This window comes from Carlito syrichta, unplaced genomic scaffold (assembly GCF_000164805.1).
Source record: "Carlito syrichta isolate Samal-C Ts95f unplaced genomic scaffold, Tarsius_syrichta-2.0.1 Scaffold301935, whole genome shotgun sequence".
Lineage (NCBI taxonomy): Eukaryota > Metazoa > Chordata > Mammalia > Primates > Tarsiidae > Carlito > Carlito syrichta.
In genome coordinates, this window is record NW_007246031.1 from 164,483 (window position 1) to 189,038 (window position 24,556).

The 24,556-nt window shown below is 35.6% G+C and overlaps 1 protein-coding gene across 12 annotated transcripts in view; it reads right to left on the reverse strand.

The window, feature by feature from the left end:
- Positions 1-403: 403 nt before the first annotated feature.
- SYTL2 (synaptotagmin like 2) overlaps positions 404-24,556 on the reverse strand; it is a 62,424-nt gene continuing 38,271 nt past the window's right edge. For 4 of the 12 annotated variants that reach the window (XM_008055733.2, XM_021711218.1, XM_008055726.2 and 1 more), the window contains 10 exons: positions 23,575-23,622; positions 19,918-20,012; positions 16,910-17,029; positions 15,416-15,585; positions 13,791-13,893; positions 11,625-11,795; positions 6,223-6,301; positions 4,174-4,273; positions 2,702-2,907; positions 404-1,529 (listed from right to left, as the gene is read on the reverse strand). In XM_008055733.2, the coding sequence (XP_008053924.1) occupies positions 1,384-1,529; positions 2,702-2,907; positions 4,174-4,273; positions 6,223-6,301; positions 11,625-11,795; positions 13,791-13,893; positions 15,416-15,585; positions 16,910-17,029; positions 19,918-20,012; positions 23,575-23,622 (1,238 nt within the window). In that variant the 3' untranslated portion in view covers positions 404-1,383. Of the gene's footprint in view, positions 1,530-2,701; positions 2,908-4,173; positions 4,274-6,222; positions 6,302-11,624; positions 11,796-13,790; positions 13,894-15,415; positions 15,586-16,909; positions 17,030-19,667; positions 19,778-19,860; positions 20,013-23,574; positions 23,623-24,556 lie in introns of those variants that run through there. The other 8 variants (XM_008055734.2, XM_008055727.2, XM_021711221.1 and 5 more) reach the window with 6 other exon arrangements.

Genomic DNA, 24,556 nt, shown 5'->3' on the forward strand with positions numbered 1-24,556 from the left:
CTAGTTGTTCTCAATGACATTTCTTAGATGCTTGTTGTAAGATCTGGTGTTCACCTATCAGCCAGGTTTCCTTGGACCTAGAATATATCAGAGTCTGCTTTGAGAAAGGCAAGCTGGTTGGGTTCTAAGGGAGAGTAATGCTTCATGTACTAAAATCATCCCCAAAAGTTTCTGAGGAAAACCTTTAAAGGATAAATGTTAACCTATATTCAAAGCTTTTCAACTAATTTTTTAAAAAGAAAAATATTATTCTTAATAACATAGCCAGAGCTGTCCATTTAGGGAAAATGATGCTCAGTGAAGACTCTAGAGAAATATTAGCCCAGTAGAAGTTAATTAGCCTTGATAGGAAATTCAGATCTTAGGAATCCTGAAATATTTTGTTCGAAATAAGAAGTCAAGATAATTTTTCAATGCAATTTTAATCAGATTATAATTTATTCTAAGAGTTTTTACAAAATACTTTATGAAAATTATACATACATAGGAAGTACAGTATAACTGAACAACTTACATTCTAATTAAAGCTTTGTTGCAAAATATGTTTATGACTACTCTTATGCTGCTTTCATATATTTGTTCATATAGTAAAGTTATAAGAAAAACAATCATATATACGCAGGGTTTTTTTTATACATACTCTTACAAAGTACAGGCTTGAAACCTATTTTATTAACAGAAGAATGTCAAAACAAACCAAGGACTAAATTCCACCTATGGACAGTGGGTGGCACCAAAGTACATTTGAGGCTTTCATTTCAACACTTGGGAAAAGAGAAAGCAGTTTCTCAAGGCAGGAAAACACCAGTAAGTTCTGTCTCATTGCCCTAACATGGAATTTCACATTTTAGTAGAGATCACAGAGCAAATAGTTTTTTTATGGTCCAATTATGTATCATCACTGATGTTCTGCCTCAATGCCCCCTTCCCCCTTCAGAATATCTTTCTGTTACTTTTTCCTCAACCTATATTATTTACAAGTCCTGCAAGGCTCAAGTGACAGACCCTCTTAACTGTAGCACAGGATAGTGGTGTGAAACACATGATGACAAACTGGAATACTTTACTCTTTAACACTACCCCATGTTTAATATTTTGAGACATCTTTTTTGTTGAAGCGGCAGCAGCAGTTCCATTTTTCTGGGCCTGCACAGATATCTTCTTTAATGTTAGAGTCATAAGTAAGTCACATATTTTGTCATTATTTAAATGCCTTGGACCTCGTAATCAAAGAAGCACATGCAGGTTGACTTTTACATGCTATGTAATATTCTTTATTTGCAATATATAGAAATTGAGGATTTTTGTCCATGTGATCAGGTTTTCAAGATCAGATTCCAGCTGTTTAGTAGTTTTCGGTAGAGGATCCAGTGGACTTTGGGCTCATTTGGCAATCTTGGCAATCACAAGCATTCTGAGAGGCAGTGTCGCTTCAATCCAGCTATTGGGGGAATTTACCATCTTTTCCCAGAGAGCAACTTCCTCTGACGTAGAGTCCATCCAATCCACTTCAGTCCCATAGCTTTTACCTGAAAAAAAGGAAGTTTTGCATTTAGAAATAAATAGCTAATCAGGGGGAAAAAAAACTATGTGTGTGGGAGCTAATTCCAAATCATAAGCACCAGTGGAAGAGAGCTTGGAAGAGTTTTAACATCATTGGGAGGGAAGATGTGTAACTCAATGTGGGGGAAGAGAGGACAAAAAACCTGGAATTTATAAAAAATTGTGTATTTATTCTTGTATGTTTAAACTTTAGCCACCTTCAAAGTACTCTTTGTTTGATGCAATACACCTATCAAGATGCTTTTCCCGCTGCCTAAAACAGTATTTTCCTTTATTTTATTGTAAAGATGTAGGCTTAAAACAGTTTTTGAACTTGTCAATTTTGATGCCCTTTAGTGCTTCTGTCATTTTTTGTTTCACCTCTTCCATATCAGCAAAATGTTTCCTTTTAAGAATTTTTTCATAGGGGAGACCCCAAAAAAATGTCATTGGGGTGAGACCGGGTAAAAAGGAAGGGTAGGGCATGGGGTGGGGCGTTGGGGGTCAAACACTCAGTGCAGTGTGGGTGTGTGCACTTGTAAATCACCCATGGTGAATGGGCAACTGCGTTGAAAGAATCTTCCCCAAAAGATTCATTAAAGCTGAAGGCAGCCTCTCACAACAATGCGCTAGCAGGTAATTGATGCTGATTGGTTCCTAGATTACTTACCTAGCAGGGGAAGCCTGTACTACAAGCCTGTACTACTACAGCTTGAAATTCCGACACTCATTCATTTGGTTATACTTAACAGAGCTCTCTATAGGACATGTTTTCTTTCTTTCTTTCTTTCTTTTTTTTTTTGAGTTGGAGTCTCACTCGGTCGTCCAGACTGGAGTGCAGTGGCCGCTCCTGGCCACCGCAGCCTCGACCTGCTGGGCTCCGGCAATCCTTCCGTCTCAGCCTTCCAAGTAGCCGGAATTACAGGCATGTGCTACCACGCCCAGCTGATTTTTTGATTTATTGTAGAGATGAGGTCTCGCTGCCCAGGCAGGTCTCGAACCCGTGGGCTCAGGCGATCCACTCACCTCAGCCTCCCAAAGGTGCAGGATTACAGGCTGAGCCACTGAGCCTGGCTAGGACATGTTTTCATTAGGAAGAAGCAAAGCAACGAACTTCTAGTGTCTGCTCGTGGAAAATTAAAAATGTAACAAATGATACCTGTTCCAAAGCCAATCCGAAGACCTCCCAAAAACTTGTTGGTTAGTTTGTAATGGTCCCAGACAGTAAGCTCTACACAGGCTTCTGACAGATCTTCAGGCCTAAACCCATCGTACACCATTGTGTGGTTGAAGATAGGGTTGGTGGTCTTCCCTACAGCTCTTGTCTTCTGGCGGCTTTTCCTACTTGTATCTGGAAGAATGGTACTACAAAGAGAGGCATTACTGTGAGGACATTTTAATAAAATAATAGACACAGAGTCATCTCTGAATGTCATTGGTTTGAATCGTGCTTTTGCCACTTATTGAATGTGGATTCTGGGGAAAGTTACTCAACTTCTCAGACACCTGCTTCCTCATCTATAAAATGGAAATGATGATGCTGATTTCCTAAGGCTGAAATTAGAATTAAATAACACATGCAAAACAGTTCGGTGCCTTTATTTAGTAAGTGCTTAATGTGACTGCAATTGCCCGAAGATTCCTTTAAACTTCGGAAGCATAGTCTATTCCTGATTATCTGTGATAGCCTAAGGAATTACTGTTAAACAGAATTGAAAAAGAAGATAAACTTCTCCAATTTGCTAGATTTGGCTTTGGAAATAAATTATATGATTTATATATATATATAATGTAATAATTATTTACATTCATTTAGGATAATAATTTAATAAACTGCAATCTACTGTGCTTCTTGTAAAAACAAGAAGTTCTGGGAGTGGTCTCAGAATGGTAGACTGACCTGAGCTAAAAAAACCTTACCAACAACTGACATCTATGAAGAGTATGGGTAGGGAAAATCATAAATAACATCATATATGCCACTTAGATTTATGACACATATTTAAATAGCTACAACTGGTCATCTGGCAGAGTCTATATATATATAAAATTAGTCAGAGGGAGTTAGGAGAGCAATCTGTTATTATTTACTAGATGCCAATTTATATGTGTAACAGAGAAAACGTTTGCCATTTAAAAAACCCAAACTATCTTAAGCTCTTATGAACTAACTCTTAGAAGAGGTTTGTATAGCAAATCATTTCCCAAATATCTGCAGTCTGATGCAAATGCCCTTTAAAAATGGGCCACAAACAGGTGGGACAAAGGAGAGGGGGAATCCTTCCAGCTCCATAAAGGAGCCAAAGGTGGGACATCCTAACATTAAAAATTAATACACATTTTAAAAATTCTTGCCCTCACCAACAGATGTTTTTCCTAGAACATTATTTATTTCAGTATGAGGTCTCAAGTTTCATCTGTATATATGACTTCCTAGCTTTTTGACTATAAAACTAAATGAAGCCTTGGGAGGTTCATGATATATACTCCTCTAGATCATGTCTCCCTAATTCCAAGTATATTTATTTAACCCATGAATGAGTCAACATCACAGATACAGAGAACTGACCAACCCCAGCAAACTTCAGGCTATAGTAGAACTAAAGAAGGCAGAGTTATGAATGCTATTACCATTTAACAAAAGAATTTAGATGGTTTCCCCTCAGCAGTGGTAGATCAAGGCATTCCTTCACCCAGATGTGCACTTCTCCAGTTGTAGGAAGTTTTTTACCTGCAATAGAAAAAGAAGAGAAAAATTGTACTGCCATCTCTTTCTTGGCAATACTGCATATCCAAAGTTGTCAGCCTAAAAATGTTCTGGCACAGGGATACTTGCTAGTACTTGATGTTATTATCCTAATTAAATCTACACATTCTTAACTATATCTCTCATAGTCTGGCTACACTGATCTTAGATAGTTTTATAAAAAGAATTTATATTGATTTCAAGTACAGAATATTACATCATTATTTGGGGGTTTTACTTGGTTTGACAAAATCAGGTATAAGAGATGTGAAACATCCATTTACAGTTATATTCAAAACAGCTCAATGAACAGCATATATCTTTCAAACATTACCATCAGTTGCTGCTAGGGAAAGGCATTTTAAGCATACTTAAGTGTAAAGTAACCAAAATAGGTACCAGCTAAGATATAGTCATTCTTTGTGTTAAGAGTAATTACATATTTTATGGGGTTATTATATATACATACATAATAGTTAATATTATGAATAGGAAGTTGGCTTAGCCTGAAAACGCCATCTAAGCTGGGTACATATGGACAGAGAAACACTACCAGATTTTTCTGGATGGGTTAGCCCAATCAGTCAACCAAACATGCTAGGAACATCATTAGATATACAAATAAATAAATAATCTATGCCTTAGGAAATGTTTACAGTTAAGCTGAAGACAGTAATTCAGATAAAAACTGTAAAAATGTATTTGACAGGTTAAGAAGAGGAAGCCATTCTAGGAAAGAAAAACTAAGTGAACAAAAACTCAGAAAGGTGGAGCCCCATCACAACATACAATCTCCCTGGCCCCTACTACCAAGTGATAGAGGAAAAATGGGAAACAGGGTTGGCAGAATTTCTATGCATGTTGACTATAATGATAGGATACAAATTATATGCAAAGGAATCCTGCCTTTTAAGAAGATCCAGAAGTCACAAGATAATGATCTGGCAGTAATTTAGCCTAAAAATAGGCTTTACTTGCCTTTTGATTCTTTTTCTTTTTTTTAACTGAATTAGAATGCCTTTTTCTGGTTACTGCCCTCACCATCCATTTCTTCCATCTCACTAGCTTCACTGTCTGGTTACTGAAAGCATTTGAATTTGCAACCCTGGATTTCAGCCATAACATACAGATCCTTGAGGAGAATAACTTGGGGAACTCACTTGGGAAAAGGGGGTAGTGGGTTGGCTGACATTCATTTTCTGCCAGACTTGCTCCTTAACTGGGCTGAAGACCTCAGGCCCTTATGACAAAGATGCAATTAGTAATCTTGAAGAAAAACCTTTATCTCTTAGGGAGACCCTGAGAGTGGAGGCCCATTGAGCTCTAAATTCTTAGGAACTTCCTATGGATTTTTCTAATTCTCACATGTGAAAATGAACATTCAGATTACATTCTCATCATAGCACTATTGATGGGTTCAAATTCTAAATATAAGAAAGGCCATTAACATTGTGCAAATATAAACTTTTTGGAGAGTGAGATGAATATTTCATTTTTGCCTCACTCTTCAAAAGACTGCAAACTGGACTAAAAAAAACCCCAGAATTTTCTCATAGAAGCAAAAAACAGAATGGTGGTTACCAGGAAGCTGGGGTCAGGGTAAAGGGAAGTTGTTGGTTAATGGACATAGAGTTTCAGATTTCCAAGATTAAAAAGTTCTAGATATTTGATCCCACAATGTGAAAATACTTAATACTACTGAGCTGTATACTTAAAAATTATTAAGATAATAAGTTCTATGCGATTTTTTTACCATAATAAAGTAATAAGAATTTTCTAATTTATAACTGTGAATTGACTCATGTGGTCTATATAGTTATTAACTTAATAAGTTTGGTTAGGGTTTCACCTTTGAAAACAAAATTAGAACCCAAATTAATCTTTGGAGAGAGGAAAGATAAGAGCATGGATCCGGATAGAAAATCATTACATACCAGGGATTGGCTCTGGAACATACTGGAGAGCTAGCTTCATTTCACCTCTGTTTTCTGCCTCAAGGGCAACTGGTGCTGTCTGAAAAATGAAGGAATGTGAGTGGGTATGAAACACCTGGACTTTGTATTCTATTTGTTGGTACAGATGCTGTTATGGGACTATATCTGTCCATTTCTGGGATTATGTATCACTCATGAGAGCCCCGGATTAAAATTTCCATCTGCATCAGACTAGACTGTTGCTTTTATATGTGGGAAAACTAGGCAGTTTCTCTTGAAAAAACTTTGCAGGGTATCAAAAAACATTGCAAGGCCTTTAGTCTCAAAGATGGAAAAATCAGAAGGGCTTTCTTGGAGATGGGAGAAGTGTTCTGGAATGCTTTAATTTTGATTAAAACACAGGCATTTTGTTAGGCATTCAGCCAGCACATAAAGCAATGTATTTGTATTCTTTACCTTTGAAGTAGTATAAGAAATAGTGAAGGGGCCGGGCACAGTATTTCACACCTTTAATCCCAGCACTTTGGGAGACCAAAGTGAGAGAATTGCCTGAGCTCATAGATTTGAGATCAGCCTGAGCAATTTGGCGAGACCTCATCTCTACAATTAAAGAAAAAAAATTAGCCAGGCTTGGTGGTGTGTGCCTCCAGTTTCAGCTACTTAGAAGGCTGAGGCAGAAGGATCACTGAGCCCAGCAGGTCGAGGCTGCAGTGGCCGTGAGAGTGCCACTGCACTCCAGCCTGGGCAACAAAGTAGACTCCAACTCAAAAAAAAGAAAAAAAGAAAGAAAGAAATAATGTGGGAAGCTAGGAGGAAAAAAAGTCAATTCTGATTACTTTAGACCAAATTCATAGAAGTCTATAAGAATAACAGACTCGACAATAATTTAAAGCACTTCTATCTGTTATTTTAAAATACGGGCTGGGTATCTCTTATCTGGAATGCTTGAGGCCAGAAGTTTTCTGATTTGGGATTTTTAAAAATTTTGGAATACTTGCATATGCATAATGGGCTGTCCTAAGGAGGACCCAAGTCTAAACATGAAAGTTATTTATGTTTCATATACACTTTATACATATAGCTTGAAGGTGATTTTATTAAATATTTTAAATAATTTTGTATTACCAGTCACATGAAGTTAAAGTGTAGAATTTTCCACTTGTAGTATCATGTACAGTGCTCAGAGAGTTTCAGATTTTGGAGCATTTTAGATTTCAAATTTTTTTTATTAGGGATGATCAATCTGTTTAAGAGAGATGGTTTTACTTTAAATTCTGTCTCTTTAGAGTCTTATTTCTAAAACATGGATATGCATCAGAAATGTGATAAGAGGTAGTTAAAAATGAGATGCTTTTGATGTCTCCTGAGGAATTTAGATGCAGCAGGTCTTGGTTAGAAATAAGTGTTTTGAGTGATTTTGATGCAACATTTGGGAACCATTCCTTTAGTGGAACTGTTTTATTGTACAGACACTAAATAGTGGGTTGTATTGTTTATATTTATCACTTCTAGCTATGATGGACTATCTTGGATCACATCAACCCTCACACTGAGAACAATAAAAAAGAAAGGATTTTTAAAAATCTATTTAAAAGTGATAAGGAATTACTAGGATGAATAGGACTCCAATGAATAAGATCTTAGAGCCTGATACTCTTTTCTGCTTTTCATTTTGAGGCACTAGCTGCTTTTTAAGTACAATAGTGCAAAACTGAGAGCATAGAAAGCCTAGCAGAAAAAGACTGAGAAGCTGAGCAGGGCTTTTAGCAGTTTCATGGCACTGGAAAGACAAAACTTGGAGACCACAGTCCGCCAAAAAGGAATGGCACTGGAAAAATACTCTAGGCCAGTAGCTCTCAAAGTATGGTTCCCAGATCAGCAGCATTGCCTGGGATCCTGTTAAAAATGCATATTCTTGGACCCAGAAACCTTGAGAATAGGGCCCAAAATTTATATTTTAAAAATTCCTTCAGGTGAATCGCATGCATGCTAAAATTTGAGATCTACTTCCCTAGGCTTTCAGTTGAAACCCTTGAAGGGCCACAGCCTAGGAATATAGGCAAACAAAAACAGAACAGACCACATGAAAACTGAACTTCAAGTCCAGCTTATTCTCAGACTAAATGAAGGCAGTCTGTCCGTACTTTGTCTGTCAGAAGCAAAAGTATACCTTCTCAAATTACCCCTAGAATATCCTTCTATGTAGTGTCCCACATGTGGTAAAAAATGAACAGGCATGCCAAGACAAAGAACCAAGTGACCAAACTAAGATGAAAAAAATAGATAAGAGAGACTTACAAATGTTTAAGATATTGTAATTTTCAGATACATACTTTAAATAACTTTGATTGCTCTATTTATATTTTAGTTCATTTTGCATTGCTATAAAGGAATACCCGAGGCTGAGTAATTTATAAAGAAGAGAGTTTTAAAAAGTTATTTTAAAAACTTTTTTAGGGACAGGGTCTCACTCTGCTGCCCAGGTGGGAGTGCAGTGGAACAATCATGGCTCACTGCAGCCCCAAGCTCCTGGACTTAAGCGATCATCCCGCCTCAGCCTCCCAAGTTGCTGAGACTACAGGCTTGTACCCTTGTACCCAGGTAATTTCTAAATTTTTATTTATTGGCCAAGTGCAGTGGCTCATGCCTGTAATCCCAACACTTTGGGAGGCTCAGGCAGGAGGATTGTTAGAGCCCAGGAGTCTAAGACCAACCTGGGCAATATAGTGAGACTTTGCCTCTACCAAAAAAAAAATCCCAAAATAAGTACATTCTTATTTTATGTGTATGTGTGTGTGTGTGGAGATGGGATCTCACTATGTTGCCCAAGCTGGTCTCAAACTCCTGGTTTTAAGTGATCCCTCTGCTTCAGCCTCCCAAAGTGCTGGGATTACAGGTGTGAGCCACTGTGTCTGGCTGAAAAGAGGTTCACAGATTTATATGGCGTCAGCATCTGCTGGGCTTCTAATGAGGCCTCTGGAAGCAGACAGTCATGGCAGGAGGCAAAGAGGGAACCGGTATGTCACATGCCAAGAGCAGAAGCAAGAGGGGAGAAGGAGGTGCTACGCTCTTTTAGACTGAGTCTCATGCTCTACTGACTGACCTGGCCAGGTGTTTGCTAGGTTCTTTTAAACAACCAACTCCTGCGTTAACTAATAAACTAAGAACTCACTCATTACCAAGAGAATGACACCAAGCCATTCACGAGGGATCTATCCCTATGACCCAAGCACCCTCCATTAGGCCCCATCTTCAACACTGAGGATCACATTTCAACATGGCATATGAAGGGAACAGCAATCCAAACTGTATCAATTTATAAAGATGATGTTAAGATAGAGAATTTTTGGAGAGATGGAATGTCAAAAGAAAATCTAAGTTTGAAACTATATTTAATATTATAGATGGACTTAAGTTGTAGATGGTTTTAACAGCAGAATAGAAATAGAAGATAACATTATTGAACTAAAAGAGAGGTTGGCAAAAAAAAAAAAAAAATAGCCTGAAGCATAAAGAAAAAAAGAATATAAAATACAGAAAACAGCATAAGAGACACATAGAATAAAGTAAAAAAATACACGTGTAATGGGAATTTCCAGAAGAAGAGGAGAAAACAGTGGGGCAAAGGCAATATTTGAAGAAACAATTGCTGAGAAATTTTCAAAGTGATGAAAAAATACCAAGAGACAGATTCAAGAAGCTCAGTGCACCCAAAACAGGATAATACAAAGAAAACTACACCTAGGTTCACTAGAGAAAAACTGCCAAAAATCAAAGACAGATTAAAAAAAATCCTACAATCTGAAAGAAAAAAAAACACATAACCTTCAAAGGAGCAAAAGTAAGAGTAATAGCTGATTTCACAACAGAAACGACCAAATACAATAGAATGACATATTCAAAGTGCTGAAAGAAATAATTGTCAACCTAGCAAAAGAGCAAAAACATCGCTCAAAGATTAAGATGAAAAAGATATGACACAAAGAAAACCTGAAAGAATCTGTTGCCAGTAAAAGCACTAAAAATAAAACTAAAGATAAATCTTGAGCAGAAGAAATAACTCCACATAGTAATAGAGGGAAGGATAGAAAACAATAGAAAGGCAAATATGTGGTTAACTCTAAATAAATTGACTATGAAACAACAATGTCTTATGTGACTTAAAAATACATACATTTAAAACATGACTAAAAATAGCACAAAACATGGGAGAATGAGTAAATGGAGTTAAAATGTTCTTGGTTTCGTTCATTGTCCTGAAAGTGGTAATATATTAGACAGTTTTAATTCAAAGATGCATCATATTGTAATCTCTATGGTAACCAATAAAGAAAAATGCAAAGAAACTATAACTAGCATATTACCAGAGGGGAAAATTGAATAATATAATAATAAATCCCAAAGGAGGCAATTATGAAAATAATAAGAAAATAGGACAAATATTAAGATATTAGATTAGGATTCAAATATGTCAATAATTATATTAAATGCAAATGAACTAAATAATCCAATTGAAAGAAATATTTTCAGACTGGAAGTAAACTATTGCTTATAAGAAACATATCTTAACTACAAGAATTTAGAAAGGTTGAAAATCAAAGGATAAAAACAGACTAAAGTTGACAGTGTTATATTAATACACACAAAGTAGATTTTAAGGCAAGAAGTACCTGTAGAGATAAAAAGGGAATTTCAAAATGATAAGATGGTCAGTTGATCAGGAAAATATAACAGATCTAAATGACAATCTCAAACACAGTGAGCCAAAAATAACAAAACTAAAAGGAGAGAAAGACAAATCCACAATCATAGCTCTCTTAGTAATTCATACTATACACACACAATAAAATCAGTAAGGACAGAAAATATTTGAATAAGCATTTTAACTTAATTAATATATGTGGAACATCACATCCTACAACCCCAGAATATACTTTTTTTTGCAAATGACACATGGATCATTTATCAAAATGTAGCCATAAACTAGGCTAAAAGTAAGTCTCAACTTTCAAGGGATTGTATTATTTAAATGACCTTTCTGAAGTCTCTGAAACATTCGCAGCAAATGATTTAAACATTCTCCCTATGATCTTTTTTTCTTTTAATTATTGTAGAGGTGGAGTCCCACTGTGTTGTCCCAAACTCGTCTCAAACTCCTGGCCTCAAGTGATCCTCCTACCTTGGCCTCCCAAAGTGACAGAATTCTAGGCACGAGCCACTGTAGCTGGCCCCTATAATCTTTTTTTACATTTTCTTCACTGAATGTACAGGCTAAATTAGTCCAACTTTAGTTTAAAATAATCCCAAACCACAGATCAACACTCTACATTAATTAAACTTTATCCCGTATACCAGGCCCCAAACCAACCAACCAAACAATAAACACAAAAGTCTAATCTTACCTTCTGCTTCAAAGGGTACCACCTCAATTGTTTATTCTGTTTGTTGTCCCAGTCCCATGTTTCCAAGTCAAGTTCCACCTCCCCTAGGAAACTATTGAGCTTAAATGGATCTCGATGCCAAACGGACACGTTCAGCTTCTGTGTCTTTAAGTTTTGCTTTTCAATTTTATACTAAAGTTCAAAAAAAAATGATGAATAACATTATTTTATGCCAAGTTATGACACAGAAAAGTCATCTGTGTAAGTCAGATTTTCTTATCTGTTAGGTTTTAAGTCTCAAAATTATTGCAAAGTCGTCTTATTCAAGAGTTCTGTTTCAAAGAGCTGAAGTCTATCTTTCATAAAAGCTGATTTTCTCCCTCTCTCTGGAAAAGATATCATAGCTGGGAATAGTTCGCTACAAACAAAAGCCAATTATTCAATTTTTGCTGGATATTTTTAGACTAGATATAACGTAAACTCAGTCTAAAAATACAAATCACGTTTACTCCAATTGTTTTCTACCTAAGAACAAAGTTTTTTAAAATAGACTTTATTTTTTAGGTTCATATTAAAATTGAGCAGGAAGTACACAGTTCCATTTACCATGTGTCTCCACATACACATACCTCCCCCTTTTTTAAAGATACACTTTTGCTTTTTCCTGTTTCATATGACCAAGTAGAAAAGATTTGGCATCCGAATAGTTTTTCATCTCAAATGTGGTCAATCCTTGATTATATATAATTATGGAAGAGATAATAGTACTTCTAACCTAAAAATAGTTTCCACTTGGCTTTATGATGTATTGCTACTTGAATGTCCATTTTGGTTGGAACAGACTTGCCTTTCTCTGGGTTCACCATTTAAATTAGCTGGCTTCCCCTGAGTATAGGGTTGAAGTATCTGTCCCCCAAATAGCTCAAATACCAGGGACATCATAGTCCAACAGTAATTAAAAACTTGCTACAGAAAATCCACAGGTGGTCAAGTCACCCATGGATGACTGAGAGTTTACTTTACTTCTTTTTCCAGAAGATGATCAAATACTTGGACAGAGTTTTCAGAAAGAAGAAACGAACAACATTTCTTTTATTTTTGTTTTAAATGATATGTTAATCATGACTAAAAGAGCATGATGCAGTTTTGGGAGAGAAAAAGAATATGAGCCAAATATACTTTCCACTCATCTTCCATCCACCTATCCTTCCTATAAACATTTTCTGAATACCTATTCTAGACTCAAAATCAAGATTGCATGTTTAATGTGTGCTAATCTTTCATACATATTAACTATTTTATTGCTCATTTATTTCCCTTTTGCAGATCTGAGAATTAGCATTATCCCCATTTGGCAGACCTGAGGTGCAGACACATTAAGTCATTTACCCAAAGACACAAAGTTAATAAACAACACGGAGTTGGTCCCTACCCACACGAAACTTAGATTTTAGTGGCCAGGAAGACCAATAAACCACAAACTAAAGTGAAAAGTGTTAACATAGCCTGTTACAAAGCAAAGTTACTGAGGCAGCACACAGCTGACTTAACTTGGGGGTTAAGGACAACCTCTCATAAAAGGAGGCATTTAAAACAGTGTGGGAGATAGGAAAGAATGCAGGGAAGAATATTCCAGCCTGAAGGAACAGAAAGTCCCAGTGTTGTGAGAAAATGTACTTTCTCCAAAGGACAGAAAGGAATACAGGGTGACAGGAACAGAATATGGAAGGGAAAGTTGAGGCTGGAGGTCAGGTTGTGAAGGGGCTGGTGGATGTGTTAAGAAAGACGGATTTGACCCTAAGGGTAATAGAAATCCTAAAAGATTTTAAGCAGAAAAATAACATGATCAGAATTGTGCTTTTAGATCATTCTGGTTGCAATGCTCAATTTTACCAGCTGTGTATCCTTGAGCAAGTTACTTTACTTCTCTAAGCTTCATTTGCCCCATATGTAAGATGTAGATAATAACACTGGCCTTGCAGAGTATGTACGAGGAGTGAATGAGATAATATAAACAACACTTGTGGTACATTGTCTCCTACAAACCCAGTTTCAAATGTTTTAATTCCTTTCCTTCTCCTCTTTGGTGACTGACTTCATTCTACAGAGGTACTACCCAAGACAAATGGCTATTTAAACACACAGGTCGCCAGTTAGGATTTTCCTATAAAGAGAGTTCATAGATACCCGCAGTATCTCGTTGTACACAGGATTCAAGGTTTTCTTCACTACAGATGTTTTCTTCTTGTGCCTTTTGCCTTTGTCTGGCAACAAATAGGTCTTGACATATCTAAAAAGGAGAATTGAACAACAGAAAAGTCAAAGAAGATAAAGGTGATATTTCCACCTCTACTTTTAAAAAATGCATTGAAGCAAAAATATGGAACCAACTGTGCTGCCCATCGAAGAGGACTGAATAAAAAACATGTTGTACATATACACAATGAAATATTACACAGCCATAAAGAAGGGCAAAAATATAAACTTCACAACAACTTGGATGGACTTAGTCTATCATACTGAGTGATCTATCACAGAAAAAAGAACTGAGTATTACTTGTTCTCACTCATAAGTGGACCTTGAACAATTGTCGTAATATTATAAGAAAAGGATTGGCAGTAGCGGAAAACTACGGGGGTGAGAGGGTGCAAGATTGGCAGTAGTGGGAATCTACCAAGGAAGGAGAGTTATACCCATCAACAAGGGTACCTGCATAATGAACATGTGTATAAATAAAAAATTTTTTAAAACCCCCAAAACAAAAAAACTAACAATAAATAATGCATTGAAAACTGACAACAGAAGTAATTATTTTACAACACTGAGAAAACAGTAAGTGATAAAATTTCCCATCATTTTTCTACTTACATGTTCAAAGGGATTTTAGTGTAATCAATCATTTAGTATTGTTTTGAAGATTTGTAAAGGACATTTCCTGAATTCCTTTTTTCCTTTGGCCTTAACTAATATGCAGGGGGTGGGGGGCAGAAAATACAACTCTAACATAAAGCTTAATTCTGTTAATCTGGTACCTATTGAGAAAAGGCTTTGGTGCTCATGATTTTTTTTTTCCAGTTCTTGTTATTGTATTTTGAAAAAGTTAATCTTAATACACACCTAATCATGCCATATTCAATATTTAAAACAGGAATTTTTTAATAATAAGAATAAAAGAGAAAAGGATTGGGCTTGTTCTAGCAAAATAATTTAAGAATCAAATTTGTATAGAGAGAATGTCATCCAACTTTTGCAAATAAACTGAAATGCAATCAAACCTGTGATTTTAAAAACAATTTAATGATTTATCCTAAAGTTCTTCTGTAAGATATTATATAATTTAAATATAAAAGCTATCTCATTCTAGAATCTTAACTATTTTTACAACACTGAGCATTATGAAGTGTGCCCCATATATCCTTAATTTTAGAAAAAGTTTGAGAATGTGATGGAAAGAAACAGGGGTTCAAGCCCTCATTCTTCATTTTGTTTGTATCGAAATTTTTGTATATGGGTTACTTGTCTTCTCTGGTCCTTGTTTTCTTATCTGTAAAATGAAAGAACTGGACAAGATAACCCCAAAGGTTCCCTCCATGTTGAATCATTTTATGTTTCTCTATGATTTTTATAAATTATATTTGGCATATGAATGAATAAAGTAAATAAAACAGCATTTCCCCCAATTTTTCAAATATTTCTTTTAATACAGTCATACACATACTTTCCCCATTTGAGTACTTTCTTTTTTTCCCAATTCCTACAAGATTGATAGTTGGTAACTGAGAGAGAATAGGTGACTCCAAAATATACTTACGAGTCTGAGTACTGTTTTTTAACATCTGCTGCTGCTAAGTCCTTACACTGGGCCACAAAAATATGCAACTCCTTTAATGACTCCACATATTCTACTGCAAACAGAATCTTTCCTTTAACTTCCAGATTGCCGAAGTCTCCACTATAAACACTCATCACACTGCCACTCACCTGAAAGCATCAGAAATATGTAGTGTTTGTCTCTATCTCATTCTTGAACCCAGCACAGGATGATGGATATAATCTTTGCTTGGCATTTTTTCTCTAACTTGCTTATAAAAGCAGTTAATTTAATATGGCTTAAAGATATATCTACACAATCTGACATGATATACATGACTTGCACTTTTAAAAAATTCCCCTGTAGGACATAGATGAAAAAAAAAAAAAGCAAAGTTATTTAGATGCTGGCTCATTTCAAAGCAGGGTGATTTTATACTAGGTGGCATTCAGAGTTCCATTTTTAGGCATGCTTAGTATTTCAAATCCTAAAGGAAGAGGATGTGAGAAAACCCAAACACTCAAGTCACAGTGCCACATTACTCTATCAAATTTCTAAAGCACTAAAAAGGAATTTCACCAAGTTACCCATCCACTGACTCTAGGAAAATGCTTACTGAGCCATGCACTTTCCAAGGTCAGGAAGGGTAGAAAATGGATGATTGATGAAGGAGGTTTAAAGCCTTCCCAAGGGCAAACATTAGATTGCTATCAGCAGAAACTCAATTTAAATAGATTTTTTTAAAGGGTTTCAGAAACACAAGACCAGTAAGAATTTAAGTGTAGCTTTATCATTTGTTTAATATACCTGGCAAGATATTTTTATGTGTACATATATATATCAGAGAAGTATTTGGATAAGTGTATGTAGATATATTTACATATATATTTCTACACATATGCTACATGCACACACAACTACCTTACTTTATGCAAAAAGTCTATGTAAAGTCAAATTTGTCAAATTCTCTTCAATCAAATATGAGTAACTACACTCAAGTTTTGGTTTTTTTAAATCCTTTTCTAAAAATAAATAAATAAATCATTTTCTGAATCCTTCTAAGAACACACCTCTCCTGTTTTTTTATGTGAATCAATACATTTATTCATCAGGTTCACTAAGAGAGAGCTAAAATTCTCAGTATGCAAACAGTATATAAAAGCAAATCTGATACAAGTAGATTTTATAATAGTTACCCCATTTGTTGCACAGAAAAATTTAGTGGTTCATCTTGTTGGCAATTTGGGTTTGTTTTTGAAGTACTTGCATTCAAAAAATCCACATTTATTTATAACAGATACAAACCCCTTTAGTCTTAAAAAAAAGAAAAAGAAAAAAGCAAAGGAAAGGAAGCTAATTATGGATTAGAGAAAATACTCATGCCTTTTGAGAATGAGAAATAAAATAGAAGGCTGTTTTACAACAAGCATGAGCATGTCCCAGCAAGGTTCAGAGATGCAGAGAGATATTAACATGGAGGTTTTGTTTACATACAGAAGATAAGGACGTCATGCCAGAGGAGCTGCTAAGATTGGTTAAAGAGCTCGGGCTCTTCTTGTGTCTGCTGAACTGGTAACTGCTTTCTGATGCTGTATCTGTTTCTCTGTCATCACTCTACAAAACATCATACAATATGCACAGTATTTAAATTCAGAATGAGTCAAGATTAGAATCTCTGTTTAGGCAAAGATGATATCTGGAAATACCATTGACATTTCCCAAGGTCAAAGGACACTAGTGCTAATTGCCAGGGAATGGGATTCAGAATGGAGTATGTGCTTGGTCTGCCATGGACCTAACCTAAGGAGGAGGGCAGTGCTTAGCTACCAAAATAAAAAGTGATTTTCACTTACAAGGTGGTCCCCCAAGGTGCTACAAAAGACAACACTATCGTGAGTTTTCTTGTCACTCTTTTAATATTATATATTTATGTCACCTGGAAAACTTTACTGGTATATATAAGAAATTAACTTTACCCATACAATAAGAGGTCTAAGATCTACCATCAAAACAAAATGTACTTAATTCCTCGTTATTAACATAGCCTTAATGTCTCTAAAACTCAAAACTTTTATAGGAGACACTTTAAGAAAAAGAAATGCTAGTTTGATCTGTTTCAACTAGAGGTCATATATGTGTTAAAAAAAAAATTTTAAACCACCCCTTATGTACTTCTATAGTGTTATTGTGCTTATCTTTTGTTGTCTATAGGGAAGTATATTAAATTATATTCTACTCATTGAATTTTAACACACTTCTTTTTAAAAAAGAGCAATAAGGTACAGGAAATTATTTTAAATATGTCCCAGGAAATATTTAGCTGGGACAAAAAGAAAAAGTGGCCGTAACAAATTTTATTATAGTTAGATCTAAAATTCATTAAATAGTACTTTAAAAATTCAGAACGAGCTCCTTTTGAGGTTAAACAGCATATGGAGCAGTTCAGTGGCTCCTGGGGTTAAGGGACACCTTTATGGAGTAGTTAGTTCATGCCAACATATTTCAGGACCATGCAATTATGCATCAGTATAATGGGTGCCAATTCTAATGCAGATTAATAGAGGAACTAAAGAAAAGCAAAATTAATGACTTGTATGAATAAGAATCCTCTCTCAAGGATTTAAAAAACTAGACCTATTAAATGTCTCTATTGTCACACTCTCTCCCCACACATGCGCACAGTCATTTCCCTCTATTATAGCACATACTACATTCTACCTAGTACGTCAGATCATTACCAAATTATTGGAAGGATGACACTGTCTTATTGATCTGGAACAGTGTTTTTCATGTGACCGGCACTTAACAAATGTGACTGATGATGTCTCAAAGGGAAAGTGGACAAACGAGCAAGGCCTGATTTCATCTCCATTTTCTTTAATACCCAAATCAACTCATGCATGCCATGTAAAATGATACAGCTTAATTCTGGTATCTCTGACACACAAATCCAAAAAATGATTTGAATTTTCTTCTGTGTGGAGCTATGAGACAGAAGAAAAAACTGAAGGAAGGGGAAAAATAAACTGGGAACTGATATAATGTGCCTTTCAAATTGTTATATGGTTCACTCATATGACTACCCAAGACCAAAGAAGATCTTCAAGGTTTAAACCACAGTAACTCCACAGGGTGCCTATCGTTGGCTTCTATCTAGTGAGTTAGTTCCAAAGGATGAGTGATTATTTTCCAAAGGAAACTGTAATGTGGGCTCTTAAACATATGCAAGGGATGAATATTTGCAGGCAGAGTTCATTGAAGGCCCAAGAATGAACAGAAAGCTGCCCAGGACAATGGAGAAAGGTAATTCATATGTTGCCCAGAGATTTCCTCAACACTCCATCTACTAAGAGATGTGAGAACGAAGCCTTTTATTTCACCATCAGAAATCAGACCAAAACACAAATAGTAACAGCTAAAATTTACCAGGTAGTCACTATATACCAAGCTCTGTGTTATGTGTTTTTCAGGCATTATCCCACCGATTCCTCACAACTTAATGTGGGAGGTACTAGGAAACCAGCTCCAGGAAAGGTAAAGACTTTGTCCACAATCACACAAAAAATTAGGATCATAGTCAGGACTGAGAATATCTGGCTCCCCAGCTCAGGCTTCTAACTACCTGACGGCAAGAACATGCGGTCTTAAAGCCAAAAGACCTGAGTTAAAGTCCTATATCTACTTTTTTGTAGTCATTAGATTTTGGGAAAGTTACTTAACCCCTCTGAGCCTCTTTCTTCTTTTCTAAAATGGAGAAAACAGCACCTACAACATATAGTTAGTAAGAGTTGTATATCAGAATGAATACCAAGGACCTGGCACATACTAGGTGCTCAGTGAATAGTAGATAATAGTCATGTCCTTACTTGAGACAATATAGAAGAGTGGTTAAAGCATGGAAGTCATATTTGGGCTCCAGTCCTGGTTTAACCCCTCTCTAGCTGAGTGAGGTCACTTGACCTCTCTTAGTCTCTGTTTCCTCACCGTAATATATGCGGATAATAATGGTGCCTATCTCCCAGGATTGTTGAAGGATTAAATGAGATAATACATGTACAGTGCCTAGAACCCAGTAGATACTCCTTAAAGTTTGCAGTATCATTGTTACTTTATTATTTTAACAAATGCTTTCAAGCTAGCCATGCTACCTAAATGAAGCTCCCACAAATCGACTCAACTCTATACTACAGAGGAGTACTGTAATTAATTCATGCCAACATATTTCTATCTGGATTTCTTATTGTGTACTTACTTTGAAACAAAAGTCACATTCCCAAATCTATGCAATTTGACTTCACTGACCAAAAAGAGTTACTGTTCGAGTCAAATGAGACGCGCTTTGCCTTGTTCCAGGATCAACAACACTACCTCTATTGACTTGGAAGGCAAGGGCCAGTCCTGCTGACCTCTTTGGTCTCTGCCACAGGGAATACGAACACACCGACCTTGGCATAGCAAATCCACTGGCTCCACTTTTCTGAAGGTTCAAAAGACAGACTTGCCTCATCTTGTAGAAATGCTGGAACAGACTTGCTCATCCTTTTGAGTTTGTCAGGGTGAGAAAACTGATTATCAGGCGGTGCAGGCACTGTGGAAACTAAACAGCAGCATTTTCATTTCAAAATCATTCTTACAATTGTCAGACAACATTATATGTAAGTTGAAAACATACTTTTCTTTCATCTATGAACATGTTTTTATAAAAAGGTCAAAGGCACAGTAGTTTGCACGCACAGGATCATGAGGTAAGCAACATGCAGTTTTTATACATTATATATAGAGGAAACTAGCAAGGAGTTGAACCAAATAAAAAACTAACATAAAAATTAATTTTTAAAATGTTAGTTTTTCTTGAACTGGTGCTGGACTTGAATTAAAGTATACTGTCAGTGTGAATTGGTTTAACTTATTTTTTCAAATCAGAGCTTCAAACCATAGGTTATTGGTTCATCTCCTTGAGATATATTACTAACATGCTGCAGGCTGAAAAACTATTTCATCTGGACAGTAAAGATTTTTGTACGCAAGTCATAATAAAAGTTTTCTGGCTGTTGAATATCCAAAAGTAGATTTGTTTGTTTAGTGATCATGGGGATTACTTTTCTGATAATATTTCTCATTCAGAATTATGAAAAAGTATAATTTTAAAATTAATTATTTTTTGAAAATAGAAATTACTTAGGTACTTTGTTGACTCAAAGAGTTTTCAATATTCGCAAGGTTAGATTAGAATGGTTCAAATTAAGGTACTCTAAGAATTTAATATGAAAATGTAACATATATCTTCTTTTTGATATAGAAAGTATGTGAGTGGAAGGCACAATAAAATACATTTTAATCCTCATTTGCATATCCATAGTTAGAAAATATGTTTCTTCTTTGTTTAAGAATCACAATGTCTGTTTTTCTTATGGTGAATCACAGTTTTTATAATGAATGGGTTAATATTTTTCAAGGCACTTTGAACAGTACCTGGCACAGAGTAAGCATTTTCTAATAAAAAAAAAATCATATGATAATCTTTAAATTATATTGTGAACATGATATAGATATATTGACTTGGCTTTCTCATTAAAAGCAATGTTAGGAAAATAGATAAAAATCAAATTATATTTTTATATGTAACTAAAAAGACTCAAATTCAACCCTAAACAATAGCTAAATGCATCTTTATCTAAAATAAATCTAATAAAGGAAAAACTGAAACCTGAGTTACACATACTAAATATATCCTTGTTCACATAGCCATTCTCATCTAGCCTTAGGCTCACAAAGGTAAATGTATGAGGAGGGAACTTCCCCAAAACAGAATTTATTTATAAAAAATTGTGTATTTATTCCTACATGTTTAAACTTTAGTCACCTTCAAAGTACTCCCCATTTGATGCAATACACCTATCCAAAGGCTTTTTCTACTGCTCAAAACAGGTTTTGAACTTGTCAGTGATGTCTTTTAGTGTGTCTGCCATTTTTTGGTTCACCTTTCCCAAAATGGCAAAATGTTTCCCTTTTGAGGAATTTTTTCATCCAGGGCAACAAAAAAAAAAGTCGCTTAGGGCAAGATTGAGTGACTAGGGAGAGTGAGATGGGGGGTCATTCTGTCTTTGGTCAAAAACTCCTGAACACTCAGCAGGGTGTGGGCAGGTGTATTGTCATGGTGGAAGAACCAGTCACCTCTTTGCCACCACTTTGGATGTCTCTTGCACAAATCGTGATGCCTTGCACAAATCGTGATGCAACCTTCCCAAAACTTCCAGATAAAAACTTTAGTTGACTGATCCAGAGGAACAAATTTCAAGTATACCAGAAGGGGCCCGTCCTCCAAAAGATACTTCCAGTTTTCTTCTTTGGGTCCTTCCCTTGTATGTCAAAATACATTTATGGTGTCTCACTAGAATGATCCTACTTTAATCACTTCCCATTAGACAATAGTGTGTGTGTGTTTGTGTGTATCATGGTGAGCTATATTGGTAGCAGTGTAAGATTGGGTCCCACAATATGGTACAATGAGAATGTAAATGCTTTTTTGATATAACATTGCTTCCTACCATCTTCAAGATATGTTGTTGAATGACACTATGAGGGTAGAATTCAGTTATGCTCACTATTCAAATATAGTCAATTTTAGATTTGTGGGCTTCAGTTATTTATTATTTTGATCATGTATTTTATTTCTGTTGTAAGAATATACTCTTAACTAGTGAAAAGGCACAAGGAGTCATTTTGAGGAATATCACTAAAGAGAGAAATTAATTTACCCAGAGTTTAGCACATGATTAAACTATTGGCCTTCACTAGTAACTAATTAGGAGGCCAATTAGGAGGCCATAAATGAAGATACAGATATATAGGCATATAGGCCTACATATATTTTGCTTTCACTCCTCAGACTAAATTTTGAACAAAGCATAGCAAGATAAAATAAGATGCCTGAACTTGATTCTATCCTAATTCAAAAGCAGCTGGAAAAGCCTCTTTAACCAACATCCCTTAGGGTTGGAAGTCTTGTTTCCTCTGTGTCAGACAGAGAGCACATACTCACAAGGGCCGGAGCCTGGACTGTCTTCCTTCCTAGGCAGTTCTTAAGAATTTATCAAGTCATGTGCCAAAGCTCAATATCTTCACTGCTGATAGGAAGACCTCATGAACAACGTTTCAGATTTCATGCTGCATGTCACTGACTTCTAGCGTCAGCACATTGTTTTTCTGTCTAATGACTCCTTCATTTAACTGCTCTCATCATTAAGCCCTATTAGCACATCCAAAGACTTTTGGGAAATTCTTAAAAATACTGTGGACTTGAGGATAGACATGTGTATCGTTATCTTCACACCTCCAGTGCCTAAGTCTATGAAGCTAAGGGAAACCAGGAAGCTAAGAAATCACATACACATACCTGCATGCTTTGCTAGGCCCCCAAAACACCTTCTTAATGTGTTGTTTATCCTTAAGACAGTAGTCATAGCTAAGTAGAATAATCTTAAGATCAAACAGAAAAAAGTGAACCAACATTATCTCTCCTTGGTGGTGGACATTAATTAGTTGATGAACATTAGTCACCGTAAGTATATATTTACTTCTTCAGTTCAGATAGTCATTTGCTTTATATGTTGAATATTTATTGTTCAAGTCTAGTTTTGAACCTAAGAGTTTAGACCCTGAACATAATTTGCTTTTATAGATATGTAGAGACACATATACAACTATACTATATACTGTCAAAGTACAGTTCTTTCTTAGGTCCAAATAAGTTATAATTATTTCATGTCTTCAGTTTTGTGTAGGGGCCTCAAGAGAGCCAATTCTCAAAAATCAAACTGCAATATAAAAGTGGAATGAAATCAGAAGGTGCCAACTTGATATTAAGCAAAGACTCAAAGAGCAGAGAAACTGACAGAAGTACAATAATACTCAGCAATAACATATATGTATTTAATATATAGCTCTCCCTCAGTGGAACCATGAGTTATTCTTTCAACACTGACAATAGTAAAACGTTTTAAATAAAACGCTTATCATAATGAAATAGTTTTGCAAGCTGCAGGAGTTTAGTACCAATAACAAGTGCTGCATTATTAATGTGGTTAGTTATTTCAGTATATCCAATACTATGTAGAGTGAAACATTTAGTCATTTGTGAGAAACATCCTACTACTCACTTCTTGGTACGCATTCATTTGTATCTGGTTCCTGATCTGCTTTTTGATCTACTCAGGAGGGCAACATTGAGAATAAATACCATTTTAACAGAAGGATTAAAGAGACATGAAAGTAAGGCTCGAATATCAGTTTCACAGCTAAGCAGAATACATCTGACAAATTTTCAGCTTGCTTTCATCCATTCTTCAGTGTGGCTCATTATTAACCTCTGTAAGTTTCTTTGTTCAACTAAAAATCTAAAATCTAACATAAGAGATATGTAGCATTTTTCTTTTAATTTACTAAACCACTGTACGGAAAATGGGAATGAGCACTGAACTAGGAGTAAAGAAGCTGAGATTCCATTTCCTGCCTTTCCATTGCCTCACTGTCTACAAGATCTTAGAAAAGTCATCTGATTTCTCTGAGTTTTTATTACATACAAAATGAAAATAAAAATCACTGCCCCACCAACTTCAATGAAGCTTTGTAAATATAAAATGAGAAAAACAAAAACCATTACATAAAAGTAAAGAGTGACCTTTGAAGAGCTCTGTTGCTGCATTTATAGGGGAAAATTCAGCAAGCATACATTTTTATGATTATAATGGAGACAATTTAGGGAAAAAAATACAGCATACAAATATAAATTATACATTTGCATAAATTTTGAACGATAAAAAGCTGAATCATTTCCATCCCTCCCCTCACCAAGGTACTATTATCTATTCATTTTATAATGGAACCAAGTAATACCTGATCTATTGACAAGCTTCTAGATCTTCTGGCTCCATTATATTCAGAATCAATTAATTTTATTCTCAGTCTATATTTAGCTATTTATATAAGCAGAGGCAGGATTCCCTACCCTTGTTCTGGGACCCTTTCCTTTGAACTTGAGGCTTTACTGGTTGTCCCCAAAGAGATCTAAATGCTGAGACTCGAGTATCAAACAGAGAATAACTTAACCCAAGAACCCATTCCACTCTTTCTGCCTTTACG